General features: G+C 46.9%; 2 protein-coding genes across 4 annotated transcripts in view; one reads left to right on the top strand and one right to left on the bottom strand.

Moving 5' to 3' along the window:
- The window catches only part of LOC135054815 (gastrula zinc finger protein XlCGF26.1-like), a 43,639-nt gene extending 41,942 nt beyond the window's left edge, over positions 1-1,697 (bottom strand). For both annotated transcript variants that reach the window (XM_063958187.1, XM_063958186.1), the window contains exon 1: positions 1,478-1,697. The gene's annotated coding sequence lies outside the window, so the exon portion shown is untranslated. The remainder of the gene's footprint in view (positions 1-1,477) is intronic.
- A 13-nt stretch (positions 1,698-1,710) lies between these two features.
- LOC135054822 (uncharacterized) lies at positions 1,711-13,013 on the top strand. Of its 2 annotated transcripts, none has more exons than XM_063958198.1 (6): positions 1,711-1,813; positions 8,008-8,116; positions 10,778-10,875; positions 10,993-11,104; positions 11,676-12,046; positions 12,129-13,013. In XM_063958198.1, the coding sequence occupies exons 2-6, from the start codon at positions 8,017-8,019 to the stop codon at positions 12,690-12,692; spliced, it is 1,245 nt and encodes a 414-aa protein (XP_063814268.1). In that variant the 5' UTR covers positions 1,711-1,813; positions 8,008-8,016; the 3' UTR covers positions 12,693-13,013. The 2 variants fall into 2 exon arrangements, with proteins under 2 accessions (XP_063814268.1, XP_063814269.1); XM_063958199.1 differs by having other exon boundaries at positions 1,721-1,813; positions 7,981-8,116.
- Positions 13,014-16,842: the final 3,829 nt, after the last annotated feature.

Genomic DNA, 16,842 nt, shown 5'->3' on the forward strand with positions numbered 1-16,842 from the left:
GATTACTACCTACTCTGAGCCACGCGTATGCTGTGGGTGAAGGAACTCTTGCACCCAGCATGAGGCAGGTGTAAGTGCACATGGGCCCTCATTCCGAGTTGATCGCACGTAGCAACTTTTTGCTGCTCGTGTGATCAACTTGACGCCGCCTATGGGGGAGTGTATTTTAGCATAGCAGGGCTGCGATCGCTTGTGCAGCCGTGCTATGCTAAAAAAAGTTTCCTGCAAAACAAGACCAGGGTCAGACTTGCTTACCCTGTGCGACGGATCCAGCGACGAAGGTCCCGGGATGGACGTCAGACATCCGCCCTCCAAACGCCTGATTTCGCCTCACCACGCCTTGAAAACGGTCAGTTGACGCCCCGGAACGCCTCCCGCCTGTCTTCATGTAATCGCTGCTGCAATCACTTTCTGCGATGGCGACCACCGTCCCCGAGCAACGACGCACATGTGCATTGCGGCCGCCGCGCAGCCCTGATCCGTTCGCATTGCAGCAAAGAACCGCTGCGTTCGAACGGGTTGGAATGACCCCCTATACTAGTGATGAAACGGAAGCAGCAGGCAGCGCTGCGTGCACACATGAATACACCAGAACACTTGCGTTAGTAGTGCGGCTGCATTAGGAATGTGGCTACATTGCGGGGGATCCGGTCTCTAGGTCGACAGTAACTAGGTCGACATGTCGAAAGGTCATGAGTTTTTCACTTTTTTTTTTTACCTTTCCATACTTAACGATCCACGCGGACTACGACTGGGAATAGTAACCTGTGCCAAGCGCAGCGGAGCAAGGCACCTTGCCCAAAGCATGGTGAGCCATGCGAGGGGACATGGTGCACTAATTGGGGTTACCGGTCACTTTACGAAGAAAATGACACCAAAAAAACATTAAAAACTCATGTCGACCTTTTGACTTGTCAACCTAGAACATGTCGACCTAGTTACTATCTACCTTCCATAGCACACCCACATTGCGGACCTACGTGTATCTCAGCATCAGGCCCTAAATGAACAGAGAAAGGCCATCCACACGAAATATGCAGTAATTCCCACAGAGCCGCAGCAGCCAGATGTACCACCTCATGCTAATGCCGGTATCTGTACAGCTACACACGCGTATAGTCACACCGCCCAGTGTTTATCCGTCCGCAGCCCCATCATGAGCGCAGGGTGAGAAAGATCAGTAAAATGCAAAAAGTAAAAGTAAAGTATCACCACCTGCCCTGCCATCCATGGCTAGACCATCAGCCACTGGTGGAGAACCTCAGAAGGAGGCCATCCCCAGTTACAGCTGTAAAAGGTCAGAGTGCTATAAAAATAATTACAGTCTATCTCGCCTAAATTATAATACACCACACTAGAGTCTGCTCCACCTGCATTACACAGAGGCGCCCCAGGACGGCTCACCTTGTAAATACAGCAGGGTTACAATACAGTCTGCACCACCTGCTGTATAAATAATAATAATAAATATAATTACCTGCTCTCTGACCCAACAACGGAGCCCCCTCTCTGCTTCTTCCCACTCGATGAGACACAGGCGGCGACCTCCTCCCACGGTAGAAGCTAGAATCGACCTCCTCCCACGCGATCGCAGCCAGGAACTCTCCCTGTAGAATCAGAATGCAGGGGCCTGGCGCTGATTCGGAGGACCACACTGACCGGAAGTGTAGTGGAACGCACAAACCGGAAATAAGCTGGAACGCACGGACCGGAAGTAAAGTGGGACGCACACGTGCAGGCCGAATAAGCTTTTGGTAGAGGCTCATAAGCTTTTATCGGCCGCGGGTGAAAGGACGCAGTGAGTGGCGCGGAGGTAAGTGTCCGCACATACATATGACTCCAATATTCCGCAGCACAGACATCTCCCAGCTCTTCCCCGCATTTCTCCCGCCGTCACCTCCTCATATGTCTCCCCAGCTAGTGCCCCCTCACCCTGCTGTGCCCATCTGATAGCCTCATCGTTCCTAATAACAGTCTCTCCAGCCCCTAGTGCCATTTGTATAGTCCTTATATCCTCACTGCAATACCTGCCTTACATTCATACTGCCCATTACACAGACTCCTGGTACCGAGGTGCATGCAGCTGCATAGGTGGCCATAACAAAGGAATTTTAGCATCTGTGGAATGAGTGGGTTTTGGGCGCATGCTAAGGAACCGACTTGTGCCAAGAGTGGAGTTTGTCTCTGTTAGTCTGGTTTTAAGGAACAATTGATCTAAAATTGGGTTGTGTACACAGTATAGAGCGAGCACTCGTGTTAGGACCCCAGAGTTATATTTCTGCCAGCCAGCTGGTCTGCCCACAGATCAGCCTTATGCGTTGGTCTGGCCTTTATAATACCTGAGGGTAGTTGCATAATAATAATTATTCATTAATATAGCGCTCTTTCTCCAACAGGACTTATAAAAAAAAATAATACCTGGAAAACTCACCTTTTTATTGTGTAACAACACACTGCACAAACAGTAGCAAATATGTGACAATTGGCATGCAGTGTACCACGTAACAGCCCTAAACACAACACTATGCTATTTAGGCGTATCTTCTCTGTAGCGTAATGCCAGCTGCCCAGCCACTTTCTTCACTCCTCTACCTAAGTGTTAGGGCAATTCCCACGGTCATCTCTCTATTAGCAGCTTCCTAAAGTACCAGAGTCTGAGTCCTCTCCCATTACTTTGTGACCATTCCTTTGCCACTCTGCGATCAGTCCAACCAGTGCCATTACCCTGTGTCAGCGCTGATCTCGCAAAGTCCAACACACTGCTCTGCGTGTGTACCCTTATAAACTCCCTGGATCTTGTGGGTATTCACTCACGGTAGATGCTAGAACCAAGTTGGAGAAAGGACCTCTGATGTCAGGGGGAGGAGCTAGGCCAGCGGGATAGTTCTGTTACTATCTACGCCACTAACTTTTCCCTTTAGTAACCCGGTGGTGAGGTCACTCTCCGGGTACCCTGTTCAGGCATGGCTCCTCCCCCTGGTGACATCAGAGGTCCTTTCTCCATCTTGATTTTAGCCATAACCATTCACTCACCTGGACAGTCTCTTGACACCCTCCCCCCCCCCTTTCCCGCCCACTATAGCCACCACCTGCAGCCTAGCTCCAGCATCTCTGCTTGTATGTTATGTATATACACACGTGCAGTGTATAACTCAGGCATGTCCAAACTGCGGCCCTCCAGCTGTTGAGAAACTACACATCTTAGCATGCCCTGACACAGGTTTAGCATTCTCCGACAGCAAAACTGTGTCAGGGCATGCTGGGATATGTAGTTTCACAACAGCTGGAGGGCCGCAGTTTGGACATCCCTGGTATAACTGCACGTGTGTCTATACATAACTACTTGTAGCAATTGCACACTAGCTAGCAATCAGTTGGACCTCACCTGGTAACATTCCAGTATTACACGAAAGTATTGTGCACTTTACACACACATATTATAATATATATATACCATTGCATTGCAATTCATGCTATATTACAGCAGTTTGGTGAGATGGTGATGTATCTTACTGGGCAGATCTTTGGGGTATATGTATTAACCTTGAGAAGGTATAAGGAAGTGATAAACCAGTGTTAAGTGCAAGGTGATAATGCACCAGCCAATCAGCTCCTAACTTAATTTACATATGGGAGCTGATTGGCTGGTGCGTTTATCACCTTGCATTTATCACTGGTTTTTCACTTCCTTATGCCTTCTCCAGGTGTGAGGATACTGGGTTCCAAATCACTCAGTCACGGTGGTAGATGAAAACCAACAGTGGTTTATTGAACAGAATGGGTTATAAACAGCTCAGCACACTTCTGTGATCCAATTCTACACGACAATCCCTCCTGGAGCTCCTGACAGAACATTACTTCTTAGTCAGTCTCCTGCCACTCTCTCAACTTCTGTCTCAGATCTCCCCTTTTTGCTATTATCAAACCTTTGTCTTTTCTACAATAAGGCGACACCCCCAGACAGTTTCAGAGCAACCCTATTTTCACATGCCCAGGCATGTCCCCTAGGCCACAATAGATGTTAACTAAAGTAACCTTACTTAATCTGATTGTGTGGCCTGGAATCCATTGTGTGGGGAAGAATGAGGGGGGTGTATGGCCTGACATCTGAGACTGGCTGTATCTTCCCAGACAGAGCAAATACATAGGTTATCTGATCGTCACATGGGGAAACATTATTTTACAAACTATAGCAGAATAACCAATACATTCATATATATACATTGAAAACATAACTGTACCCTTGTAACAATAATATCATACAATATAATACAATATTGCCTAACATATAACTAATAACATATTGGCAATTGATGAAGTCCATGTGTAGGACCAGGGCTAGGAAAGTAACCACGTGTCTTTTACCACTGAGCGACACGACGCGCCAGCTGTGTCATCACATGTCGTCACATTACCTTCCCCTACTTTCTCGCCCTGTGTCCTAAGTAGATTAAGTTTGCTGAGCGCAGTGATGCTCTTCTACATCAGACAGTCTGTGCCCCATCATAACAATGACTGGCTGGTTTCTCATGTGGGTCTGGTGGTTTTTGGGAATAGCACTTTACAGTTTGTACGGAGCCCACCAGCGTCCCAGGTCCAAAGTCTGTGGTAATTGTCATGAGGCTTGTGTGGGAATTTCTTTCCCCGGTCTGGTGGGTGCGTGGCCCACAGTACATAAATCAATACAGTCTTACCAGGGTCCGGTGGAAACGTGATCAGCAGTCCATAGTTCTTGTATTTCCCCCCGGTGTCAAATCCAAATATATTAATCAAAGTCCCCTTTGTAGACAGCCGCTGGGTTGGGGTAACAGCATGTGCAACAGTGTAATTCAATAAGTCCCATAACTGCACCTGGGGACCTAATAATTCCCCTACACCCAACTGGGTAACCTCACATTGCAGATAGTCACAATTTTCCTCCATAAACAAAATCTGATCTCTGGGGCCCTCACTCTCCCTCCCCAACAATGTATTCCCTGGGAACCCCACTTCCATCACCTCTGGTGCATCAGGACAGTGGCTTCCCTCCCCCAAACATGATCCACGGGTATGGTAATTGTCAGGGCACAATGGGGATTCCTGCATGCCAGAAGTTTCTTCTGTGCTATCCTGGGTAAATGCTTCCTCCAGCCTGGCTGGCTTGGTACTTTGTGGGATCCTACTCTGAGTCCTGTATGCTTTGACCTGGAGTACAATCTGCTCACCTCCCTTGTGTGTACCCACCAACTCGACCATGGTTGTACTGGAACATGGATGTAGGTTCACAGGGACAGTGGCATTACCTTCTCCATTCACTGCTACATGTCCTGGCTGAACACCATTGCCCTGGTTAGAGTCAGTAATTTCACCTTGCACACAATGCCAGTCCAAAACACATTCAGGTGCCCTAGAGTAGAGCAACATGTTCCCTTCCAGTTCCTGAGCTGATGCTATTTTCACCAGGTCTGATCCCTGGATTTTCTCTGAGTCATAGGGAAGATTCTGGCATTCAGACTGCAGCTCCTTACCATCAAGTTCACTGAATGGGAACAGACCTCCAGAATCTTCTGGGAGAGATGCAGTAGCTGGGGATACACTGGGCCCTTCCTGAACATCCTTTTCTGATAAAATAACGGGGGCAGCAATGAACATAGCTTCACAATAGGCCTCCCTCAGCCGAATATGCTGATCAGCCTGAAGTGAGACACTCTTTGCCCTAACCATGCTTATAGTTGGTACATTACCACCTACTGCTGCCCTCGCAGAGATCTCCTCTTCCACCTCTGCCAATAGGAAGGCATAGTGCATCTTCTCCTGGGGTGTTTGGATGACAGACCCCACTTCCTTCTCATTTTCAGTAGCCTCCCCCAAACACAACACTGTAAATGGCTCAATAGCCAGGACTGGTTGGTGCTCACCTGAAGGATTCCCTTGGAGGCTCTGTTGCTGAAGTGGTGGTCGGGTGATAGTGGCAACTTCTTCCTCAATGTCTCGCTGGCACTCTGCGATGGTTTCTATATCCTCCAAGCCCGCAAATGGCCAGTTGTAACACAGCTCAGACTGGTCACCAAGTGTTTTACTGCGACATTCCCCCAGGGACAAGAGAACGGGTTGCAGACAGTGCTTCCTTGCATCAACCTGGTCAAGGTCATCCTTTTCCAGTGTAACATACTGGGCAGACAGTTCTTGACGCTCTCTCACTAAGTCCTCATCTTCCGTCTCAGCAACAGGGAAGTTGTAGTGCAGTTCCTCCTGGGGTGCCTGGATTGTGCTCACTGCTTTCTTCACTTCAACGCGTGCTTCCTTCCATATAGACCACTGGGCAACTTCTTCCCTTGGGTATGGGAGAAGCTGTTGCAGGTGGTGCCTTTCCGCATCCACCCTGTAACCCTGGTCTCGCCATGCTGGGGTATCTAGGGGCCCCTGATCCAATGCCACTTCCTTTGGCTCTGTCCGGGAAGGCAATTTACTCTGCACTTGCCCCTCCGTCTCTGTATATCGTATCCTTTGTGTCATTTGGGCCACTGTGGCGATCACTTCCTCCCTGAATTCCTCAAACTCTGGCTCCCCCAGCAGATTCCATGTGGCTGCTTCACTTCTGCAGTGCATGAACGCATTCCCCAGATGACACAACTTGTCCTGTATGCTGGATACTCTCCACCTGCTGATTTCCCACTGAGCTTCATTCCAGTACTCCCAAATGTACTGCATTTTGGAAACTATAAATAAAAGATCCGGCTTCCCAGCCTGCCGATATGCTGAAAAACTTCCAACCACAAGCTCCACTGCCCTGGTTCCATTACTGGTCTCCTCCGCTGAGGCCTGGACCATATCCTCTTCTTCCTCCTTATCACAAGGGTGCTCAACGTCCCATTGAGCCAGTTTTCCAATTAGGGATTCCTTGGTATCCACTGTGTTGATTACAATTTTTCTTCCATGACACAGTCCTTGCAGGACTCCCTTCTTGATGTCTTTGTAATATTGTGCTGCTGCCTCCAATCTGCTGTAATATCTTGCATCCATGCTTGTAACCTGAGTGATCCCATCACTGCCACCAAATGTGAGGATACTGGGTTCCAAATCACTCAGTCACGGTGGTAGATGAAAACCAACAGTGGTTTATTGAACAGAATGGGTTATAAACAGCTCAGCACACTTCTGTGATCCAATTCTACACGACAATCCCTCCTGGAGCTCCTGACAGAACATTACTTCTTAGTCAGTCTCCTGCCACTCTCTCAACTTCTGTCTCAGATCTCCCCTTTTTGCTATTATCAAACCTTTGTCTTTTCTACAATAAGGCGACACCCCCAGACAGTTTCAGAGCAACCCTATTTTCACATGCCCAGGCATGTCCCCTAGGCCACAATAGATGTTAACTAAAGTAATCTTACTTAATCTGATTGTGTGGCCTGGAATCCATTGTGTGGGGAAGAATGAGGGGGGTGTATGGCCTGACATCTGAGACTGGCTGTATCTTCCCAGACAGAGCAAATACATAGGTTATCTGATCGTCACATGGGGAAACATTATTTTACAAACTATAGCAGAATAACCAATACATTCATATATATACATTGAAAACATAACTGTACCCTTGTAACAATATCATACAATATAATACAATATTGCCTAACATATAACTAATAACATATTGGCAATTGATGAAGTCCATGTGTAGGACCAGGGCTAGGAAAGTAACCACGTGTCTTTTACCACTGAGCGACACGACGCGCCAGCTGTGTCGTCACATGTCGTCACACCAGGTTAATACATTTATTCTCTATGCCTGACATGCCACATCTTGCAAAAACTCAGTAGATGTTAAGGTTATACCTTCCTCCTACCTGTACTTGGAGTGTCTTATTTTACGTGGTGTGAGATCATGTATTACAGTGTGCATCCTTAGAAATTTTAGTACCTTAATATAGTTTTGTAATTGACAGTAATATACACCAAAATGCTACACTGATATTAAAAATACATTTTCACACTTAGTAGTACTTTATTTTTTTGTGGGTAAAATAGGGTGAAGACATGACTGATATTAAGGTGGAAGTTATAGAGGGTGAAGATGAGATGTATATGAGTGATCAGCCATGTAACGTGGAGGAGAGCCCTACAGATATCAGCACAGGTGAGTAATAAACACTTGTTATTATAGAATCTTATTCTGCACCCTCCTCTGTCCGTACAAAGTAATTAGGAAAATGTATCTGACCAATGAGGGAGTTAGGAGCCCAGAGATCTGACCGGTCTCCTCCCCACACTCTCATACATCAGTACAAGGGACATAACTGTGATTTCATCATGTATCAATGGGTGGGTGTGTGGTTCATTAGGTGGACATGCGTTAAGTTGACTTGATCGCTAGGTCGACATGAGGTTTTTTTAAAACTTTTTTTGGTGTCGTTTTCTTCAAAAAGTGACGGGAAACCGCAATCAGTGCACCGTAACCACTAGTCATGCTTCGGGCACGGTGCCTCACTCCGCTGTGCTCTGCATAGATTACCGTTCCCAATTTTAGTCCACGTGGAACGTTAAGTATGAAAAAGGTCAAAAAATGAAAACATTTGTGAAAAAAAAACTCGTGTCGACCCAATGTATATCAACCTAACTCATGTCGACCCAATGACTGCCATCCTCAATGGGTATGCAGTAACTCAGTAGAGCGGTAGTCATGAATGAGCTGATGTCTGGTACTTGGTACACTAACCTTGTAGAGCTGTTGTCAGGAATAAGCCAGGTACACTGTAACCTTTTAGAGCTGTAGTCAGGAATGAGCCCGGTACACTGTAACCTTGTAGAGCTGTAGTCGGGAATAAGCCAGGTACACTGTAACCTTGTAGAGCTGTAGTCGGGAATAAGCCAGGTACACTGTAACCTTGTAGAGCTGTAGTCGGGAAGGAGCCCGGTACACTGTACCCTTGTAGAGCTGTAGTCGGGAATAAGCCCGGTACACTGTAACCTTGTAGAGCTGTAGTCGGGAATAAGCCCGGTACACTGTACCCTTGTAGAGCTGTAGTCGGGAATGAGCCAGGTACACTGTACCCTTGTAGAGCTGTAGTCGGGAATGAGCCAGGTACACTGTAACCTTGTAGAGCTGTAGTCGGGAATGAGCCAGGTACACTGTAACCTTGTAGAGCTGTAGTCGGGAATAAGCCAGGTACACTGTAACCTAGTAGAGCTGTAGTCGGGAATAAGCCTGGTACACTGTAACCTTGTAGAGCTGGAGTCGGGAATAAGCCAGGTACACTGTAACCTTGTAGAGCTGGAGTCGGGAATAAGCCAGGTACACTGTAACCTTGTAGAGCTGGAGTCGGGAATAAGCCAGGTACACTGTAACCTTGTAGAGCTGGAGTCGGGAATAAGCCAGGTACACTGTAACCTTGTAGAGCTGGAGTCGGGAATGAGCCAGGTACACTGTAACCTTGTAGAGCTGTAGTCAGGAATGAGCCAGGTACACTGTAACCTTGTAGAGCTGTAGTCAGGAATGAGCCAGGTACACTGTAACCTTGTAGAGCTGTAGTCAGGAATGAGCCAGGTACACTGTAACCTTGTAGAGCTGTAGTCGGGAATGAGCCAGGTACACTGTAACCTTGTAGAGCTGTAGTCGGGAATGAGCCAGGTACACTGTAACCTTGTAGAGCTGTAGTCGGGAATAAGCCAGGTACACTGTAACAAGAAAAATATTTTTGTAACTGTGGAGACCTTAGGAATGTTATTTCATAGCTTTTGTGTCTCTCCAAAAATCAATCACTATTGGTAGATGCCTCACCACGTTTAAAGGAATTATAAGCTCTATAATCCTTTAAAAAAAAAAAATCTTATTATCCTTTATTTATATGGCGCCACAAGGGATCCACAACACCCATTTACAGAGTACATAAACAAAAAATAGTGACTTACAGTTGAAGACAATATAGGACAAGTACAGGGTAAATAAACATGGCTACAGCAGCGGGTGACACTGGTGGCAGAAGACTGCTGGAGTTGATGCAGTTGAAGATTATTAAATAAGAAAAGGATAAGCACATGAGGGAAGAGGGCCCTACTCGTGAGAGTTTACATTCTAAAGGGGAGGGGCAGACAGACAGGGGTGACACAGATTGGGTAGACAGAGAGCGTGGAATAGAAGGTTAGGATGAGATTAGGATTGGTTTGGTGAAGAAGTGGATCACAGTTTGAAAGTTTTGTGGAGAGTCTAAGGGGGAGAAGTAGAAAATTCCAGAGAGAGAGAGCAGCAGATGAGAAATCATGAAGGTAGGAGGGGGAGGAAGTAATTAGTAGGCAGAAGAGGCAGCGCACATTAGCGGAGTGAAGAGGAGGGGTGGTAGTGTAGGGGGAGATAAGGTCAGAGATGTAAATGGGAGAGTGGGTGAGGGCTTTGTGTGAGTGAGAAGTTTGAACTGGATTCTAAATGGGAAGAGAAGCCAGTGAAGGGCTTGTAGGCAAGGGAAGGTAGACGTAGTACGTTTGGTGAAGATGATGAGCCAGGCTGCAGCATTGCAGAGAGGCATTTGTCAGGGATGCCAGTTAGGAGATAACTTTAAGGTTTTAACATAAGAGTTCTGTCTGTGTCTCTGTCTCTGTCTCTCTCTCTCTCTCTCTCTCTCTCTCTCTCTCTCTCTCTCTCTCTCTCTCTCTCTTTCTCTTTCTCTTTCTCTTTCTCTTCAAAGATATAAATTTAGCATAGGAAACTAAGCTTTCCTTATCAAGCTATGGTACGCTTAATTTTATATACACACATTGTCTGATAACAGAAATAATGTACTCAGTCTCTGTGTATCTCCTACAGATGGACCCAGGAACAGAGATACCCCAGAGAGATGTCCCCGTCCTCTTTATTCCCAGGACGGTACAGAGGAGAATCACAGGACCCCACAGGAGGATCAGGTAGGTGGGGTTTAGGGTATTAACAAATTACCAAAGTGACTTTTGCACCGATATTCTGTTTAATATCATGAAACCAGACATTACTAAAGTGTTATTATTGGTTTCCGTGTTATTTAGAGTGAAAGCATGACTGTTATTAAGGTAGAATCTGTAGATGGAGAAGAAGAGACGTATGTGAGGGGTGATCAGCAGTGTAAGGAGGAGGAAATCCCTACAGATATCAGCCCAGGTGAGTAATAATCACTTATTACAGAGAGAGTCGCATATTCTCCTTGTTCTGTCACTACAGTAGTCTCTTAATATAAACTATCTGAAAGTGATTATCCATGTGTGCATATACTGTATTACTAAAGCAGCAGAGCGGCTTATTTCTGTCACAGCACACACTGAATACATCCTCTGGGCCTACTCCATTTTCCTACTCTGTCCTGACCCTCTTTTGCTACTCTGTGCTGTCATCAGTGTGTGTTACTCTCTTCTACTTTGCTGTAGTCCTCTGCTCTGCAGCTCTTTTTCCTTCTCAGTGCTTGACTACACCAAATCTTAAGCCTAAAGGGGCATACACACGGGGAGATTTAGACATTAAGCACAAATCACTATGTGTACACCCCATAGCAATGCGCGTCACCATCGCAGGTTCAGATCTTGTGTGTATGCAGCCAAAATCTAGTCAGATTGCTTAGCAAGTGAGTTCAGATCGCTGCGTGTGTATAGAATGAGTGATAGCGATTTACGTCACCCCGGACCACTCCCTTGCCTCTCCCTGGTATTTTAAATTGTGTTTTTCTTTTTTCTCACAGGAATGGTTTCCAACGTGGACCGAACTTTTACAACTAGGTTCATCGATATATATCGGGCCAGCGATTGTCTGTGGCAGGTCAGCAGCAGGGACTATTCCAACAAACAGAAGAGGGATCAGGCCTACAAACAATTGGTCCAGTACAGTAGAGCCAAGAAAAATGGTGTTGATCTAGCTTGGGTGAAGAAGAAGATCGCGAATTTGCGGACGGTGTTCGTGAAGGAACACGGCCGAGTGATTGAGTCGAAACGTTCTGGAGCCGGGATCGATGAGGTCTACAAGCCGACACTATGGTACTATGATCAGATGAAGTTTCTTCTAGAGAGAAAGTCTCAGAGAATGAGGCAAGAGGTGGATGAGATCATTGATCTGGTGAGTTAAGTCACATTAATATGTTCAACTTTATCATTGTCAATCATGGTCCTAATGGTTTTTTTTTTTGTTTTTTTTACAGGAATCTAACCCGGAGCTGGACGTGGACACTTCCACAACCACAGAGGCTGCAGAACTGGAGTGTACCGGAGAGCAGTCTGCAGCTACGTCTCTGCGATCACCACCATCCAAGCAGAGGCGAAAGACATCCAGTTCTGCGGCCACCAGCTCAGAGCACTTTTTCAAACATGCAGAGAAAATGCTTAATAGGCCACTGGACAACACCCGGCAATTTGCCAATATGATTGAGTCGCAGATGCGCGAAATGCCTGAAAGTATTCGTCGTACTTTCAAACGCATAATTTTTGATGCATTGGGAAGGGCAGAGGATAACGACCTTTCTGATGACCTGGATCTTATGCCAAATCCTATGCGGCACGCGCGACATGCCCCCCAGCCCCAGTATCCATACCACCAACCCTTTACTTATCCGCCGGAAACGACTCCGCCCCAGCACCCAGTTTTTCCGTTGGGACCCACACTAACACCCACCCTGCCCACTCGTCCCACCAGCACTCTGTCCGGTGGAGTGTGCTCAGCAATGCAGAGTACACAGGCCCCCGCACAGGACAATGCTGACTTTTGAAATTGTTAAATTTGTTTTTTTACATCTCGGTTTTTTAGGTTTCTTTTTGTTTGATTTTTGAGAAATTGTTCTGCCATGTTTCCTCGACTCCCTCGTATTTTTTTTTTTTTTTTTTTTTACCAAGGACTTTATCTTAGTCGTATTTATCATAGTTCGGTTTCTAGACATCATTTGTCCTAGACATTTGAACGTTGATATCGGTCATGTTTGCATAGTCCTTGCAATACAGACAATCGTTGGCCTGATGTTATGTCGATGAATCCAGTTGTAACATTTTTATTTTATTTTTTACATTTGTTCAGTAAATTATTTAAACAAAACAAAAAAAAATGGTGGTCTGTCTTTCATGGATAACAAACTGTTTACATTTTTCGCCCCCAGGAAATGTGATGGCATTTTCAGGTATGATCTGACTTTATCCACACTTATTCCCCCTTAAAAAAACATGTTTAATAAGGGGGAATAAGTGAGGACAAATGGTGCCTAGAGTGTGTACGAAGCTACTTTCAAGGTAAAGGTAACATTTATTACACGTACGCTGGTCTGGGGCCTAATTCAGTAAACATAGCAAATTCTACTAATTAGTAGGATTTGCTATACTTTGGCGCGCATGCTGGGGGAGCCCATCGCTTGGCAAGGCCGCCCAGCATGCTGACCAGAGCCCCCCATCCCCTTTAACAAGCAAAAATTGCAATCAGAATGTTAGCAGAAACAAAGGACGGCTCTCTGGAAACGGAGCGTTGCACGCCCCCCGCGACCGATCAGGCACCCCTGCAGAAAGTGCGGGCGCATGCTCAGGATGGGTGCGGGGCCATCATAAAGATTCTGGTTGGATCGCGATTTGCAATCCCAACCTGAATTAGCGCCTTTTTCCACACTGTATCATACCTCCCAACATTTTAATATTCAGAAGCGGGACTCCCACGCGCGCGCCTGAAAAAAGGGGTGTGGCATATTTGAAGGGGGCGTGGCCTCATGTCAGTGCTACGATCGCGAGTCACGTTCCCGTTTGCTGCCTCTGAAGGGGGCATGACCAGCGCTCTGAGCTGCTGGCGTGTCCCCTGTCCCTCCGTCTCCATTGAACAGACTCTGAGTAATAGGAGTCTCCCAACTGCCCCTCCCACCGCGGGACACTGCGGCACGCGAGTAGTACAGTGGGAAAGTCCAAAAAAACGGGACTGTCCCATGAAAATCAGGACAGTTGGGAGGTATGCTGTAGGACCCATTTGTTCACACTTATCCCCACTTAAAAAACAACATAGCCATGAAGTGTTCTGGGTATACTTGATCCCAGAGCTCCTCATGGCTACATTGTTTTTTCTCTGACGTCCTAGTGGATGCTGGGGACTCCGTAAGGACCATGGGGAATATACGGGCTCCGCAGGAGACTGGGCACTCTATAAGAAAGATTTGGTACTCTGGTGTGCACTGGCTCCTCCCTCTATGCCCCTCCTCCAGACCTCAGTTAGATTTCTGTCCCCGGCCGAGCTGGATGCACACTAGGGGCTCTCCTGAGCTCCTAGAAAGAAAGTATATGGTAGGTTTTTTATTTTACAGTGAGACCTGCTGGCAACAGGCTCACTGCAACGAGGGACTAAGGGGAGAAGAAGCGAACCTACCTGCTTGCAGCTAGCTTGGGCTTCTTAGGCTACTGGACACCATTAGCTCCAGAGGGATCGACCGCAGGACCCGTCCTTGGTGTTCGTTCCCGGAGCCGCGCCGCCGTCCCCCTTACAGAGCCAGAAGCAAGAAGATGGTCCGGAAAATCGGCGGCAGAAGACTTCAGTCTTCACCAAGGTAGCGCACAGCACTGCAGCTGTGCGCCATTGCTCCTCATACACACTTCACACTCCGGTCACTGAGGGTGCAGGGCGCTGGGGGGGGGCGCCCTGAGCAGCAATAAGAACACCTTGGCTGGCAAAATAACCACAATATATAGCCCCAGAGGCTATATATGTGGTAATTACCCCTGCCAGAATACAGAAAAAAGCGGGAGAAAAGTCAGCCGAAAAAGGGGCGGAGCCATCTCCCTCAGCACACTGGCGCCATTTCTCCCTCACAGTTCCGCTGGAAGGAAGCTCCCTGACTCTCCCCTGCAGTCTACACTACAGAAAGGGTAAAAAAGAGAGGGGGGGGCACTAAATTTAGGCGCAGTATAACTTATAGCAGCTATAAGGGGACATAATTCAGTTAGTCCCTGCATTATATAGCGCTCTGGTGTGTGCTGGCATACTCTCTCTCTGTCTCCCCAAAGGGCTTTTGTGGGGTCCTGTCTCCTTTAAGAGCATTCCCTGTGTGTGTGCGGTGTGTCGGTACGGCTGTGTCGACATGTTTGATGAGGAGGCTTATGTGGAGGCGGAGCAGATGCCTATAAATGTGATGTCACCCCCTGCGGGGCAGACACCTGAGTGGATGGACTTATGGAAGGAATTACGTGCAAGTGTCGACTCCTTACATAAAAATTTTTACGACATGCCAAATGCGGGACAGCCGGCTTCTCAGCTCGTGCCTGCCCAGACAATTCAAAGGCCATCAGGGGCTCTGAAACGCCCACTACCTCAGATGGCAGACACAGATGTCGACACGGATACTGATACCAGTGTCGACGACGATGAGTCAAATTTAATGTCCACTAGGGCCATTCGTTGCATGATTGAGGCAATGAAAGAGGTATTACACATTTCTGATATAAACCCAGGTACCTCAAAAAAGGGTATTATGTTTGGGGAGAAAAAAATAGGATTTTGGTACTTACCAGGTAAATCCTTTTTCTTTGAATCCATAGGGGGCACTGGAGTACTCTTGGGATATGGACGGCTTCCGTAGGAAACAGCACTGAATATTTAAATTTAGCACACTCCACCCCTCCATATCCCCGAGTACCTCAGTGTTTTTTACTGAGCCGAACAGGAACTATAGAGAGGTTGACAATGGAGTATTACATATAACATAACGGACAACAACGGAGTTGACACATAACGTTACTGACAACTAAACAGTTGACACCATAACCAGCACTTGATAATTTGAACCAGTCGGTGAGAGTGTGTTACCATAAGATCCTCAGAACTTACCACAAACCAGGTAAAACTGCTCTGGGTGGGCGTCCAGTGCCCCCTATGGATTCAAAGAAAAGGATTTACCTGGTAAGTACCAAAATCCTATTTTCTTTTTCATCCACTAGGGGTCACTGGAGTACTCTTGGGACGTACCAAAGCTTCCCCCGTGGGCGGGAGAGCTGTTTGGCACCTGTAACACTAGGCGGCCAAAGCTAGATGCTGATGCCGCAAACGTATCAAACTTGTAAAAGCGCACAAACGTGTGCACTGAAGACCATGTAGCCGCACGGCAAAGCTGCGTCGTAGAAGCTCCCCGACCAGCTGCCCATGAAGTTCCCACAGAACGTGTGGAATGAGCGGTTACTGATGTAGGCGGCTGTAACCTAGCATGAAGGTAAGCCTGACGTATGGTCAGTTTTATCCATCTGGATAAGGTTTGTTTAGACGCTGGCCAACCCATCTTGGCAGCATCATAGAGTACAAACCACGTATCCGTTTTACGAACTGAAGATGTTCGGGATACATAAACGCGTAATGCGCGTACCACATCCAGAGTTCCAGAATGTGCTGTCAACACAGGAACTACTATTGGTTGATTGATGTGAAAAGATGACACTACCTTTGGTAAGAAAGCGGGATTCGTCCGAAGTTCCGCTCTGTCATCATGAAACACCAAATACGGTGGCTTGCATGACAAGGCACCCAAATCTGAAATACGCCTTGCCGAAGCTAAGGCTAGAAGAAAAATTGTTTTCCAAGTGAGAAACTTTATATCCACTTGCTGTAAGGGTTCAAAATATGAAGACTGTAAGAAATCTAAAACCAGATTCAAGTCCCATGGCGCTGTAGGTGGAATGAATGGAGGCTGAACTCTGAGGACACCTTGGAAAAAAGTTTGTATAGACGGCAATAGAGCCAATCGTCTTTGAAAGTAAATTGACAAAGCAGATACCTGCACCTTTAGTGTAGATAAACGCAGTCCTCCATCTAAACCCGTCTGTAGAAATAACAAAAGGCGGGATAACTTGAAAGATGATGTCGGAAACTTCCGAGCTTCACACCAACCTATATAGGTACGCCATATTCTGTAA

The sequence above is a fragment of the Pseudophryne corroboree genome, chromosome 3, assembly GCF_028390025.1.
Source record: "Pseudophryne corroboree isolate aPseCor3 chromosome 3, aPseCor3.hap2, whole genome shotgun sequence".
In the NCBI taxonomy this organism is placed as follows: domain Eukaryota; kingdom Metazoa; phylum Chordata; class Amphibia; order Anura; family Myobatrachidae; genus Pseudophryne; species Pseudophryne corroboree.

Coding starts and splice junctions, on each gene's coding strand:
- LOC135054822 (XM_063958198.1), top strand. CDS start 8,017: ATGACTGATATTAAGGTGGAAGTTATAGAGGGTGAAGATGAGATGTAT. Junction 8,117..10,777: donor CCCTACAGATATCAGCACAG/GTGAGTAATAAA, acceptor TATCTCCTACAG/ATGGACCCAGGAACAGAGAT. Junction 12,047..12,128: donor TGGATGAGATCATTGATCTG/GTGAGTTAAGTC, acceptor TTTTTTTTACAG/GAATCTAACCCGGAGCTGGA.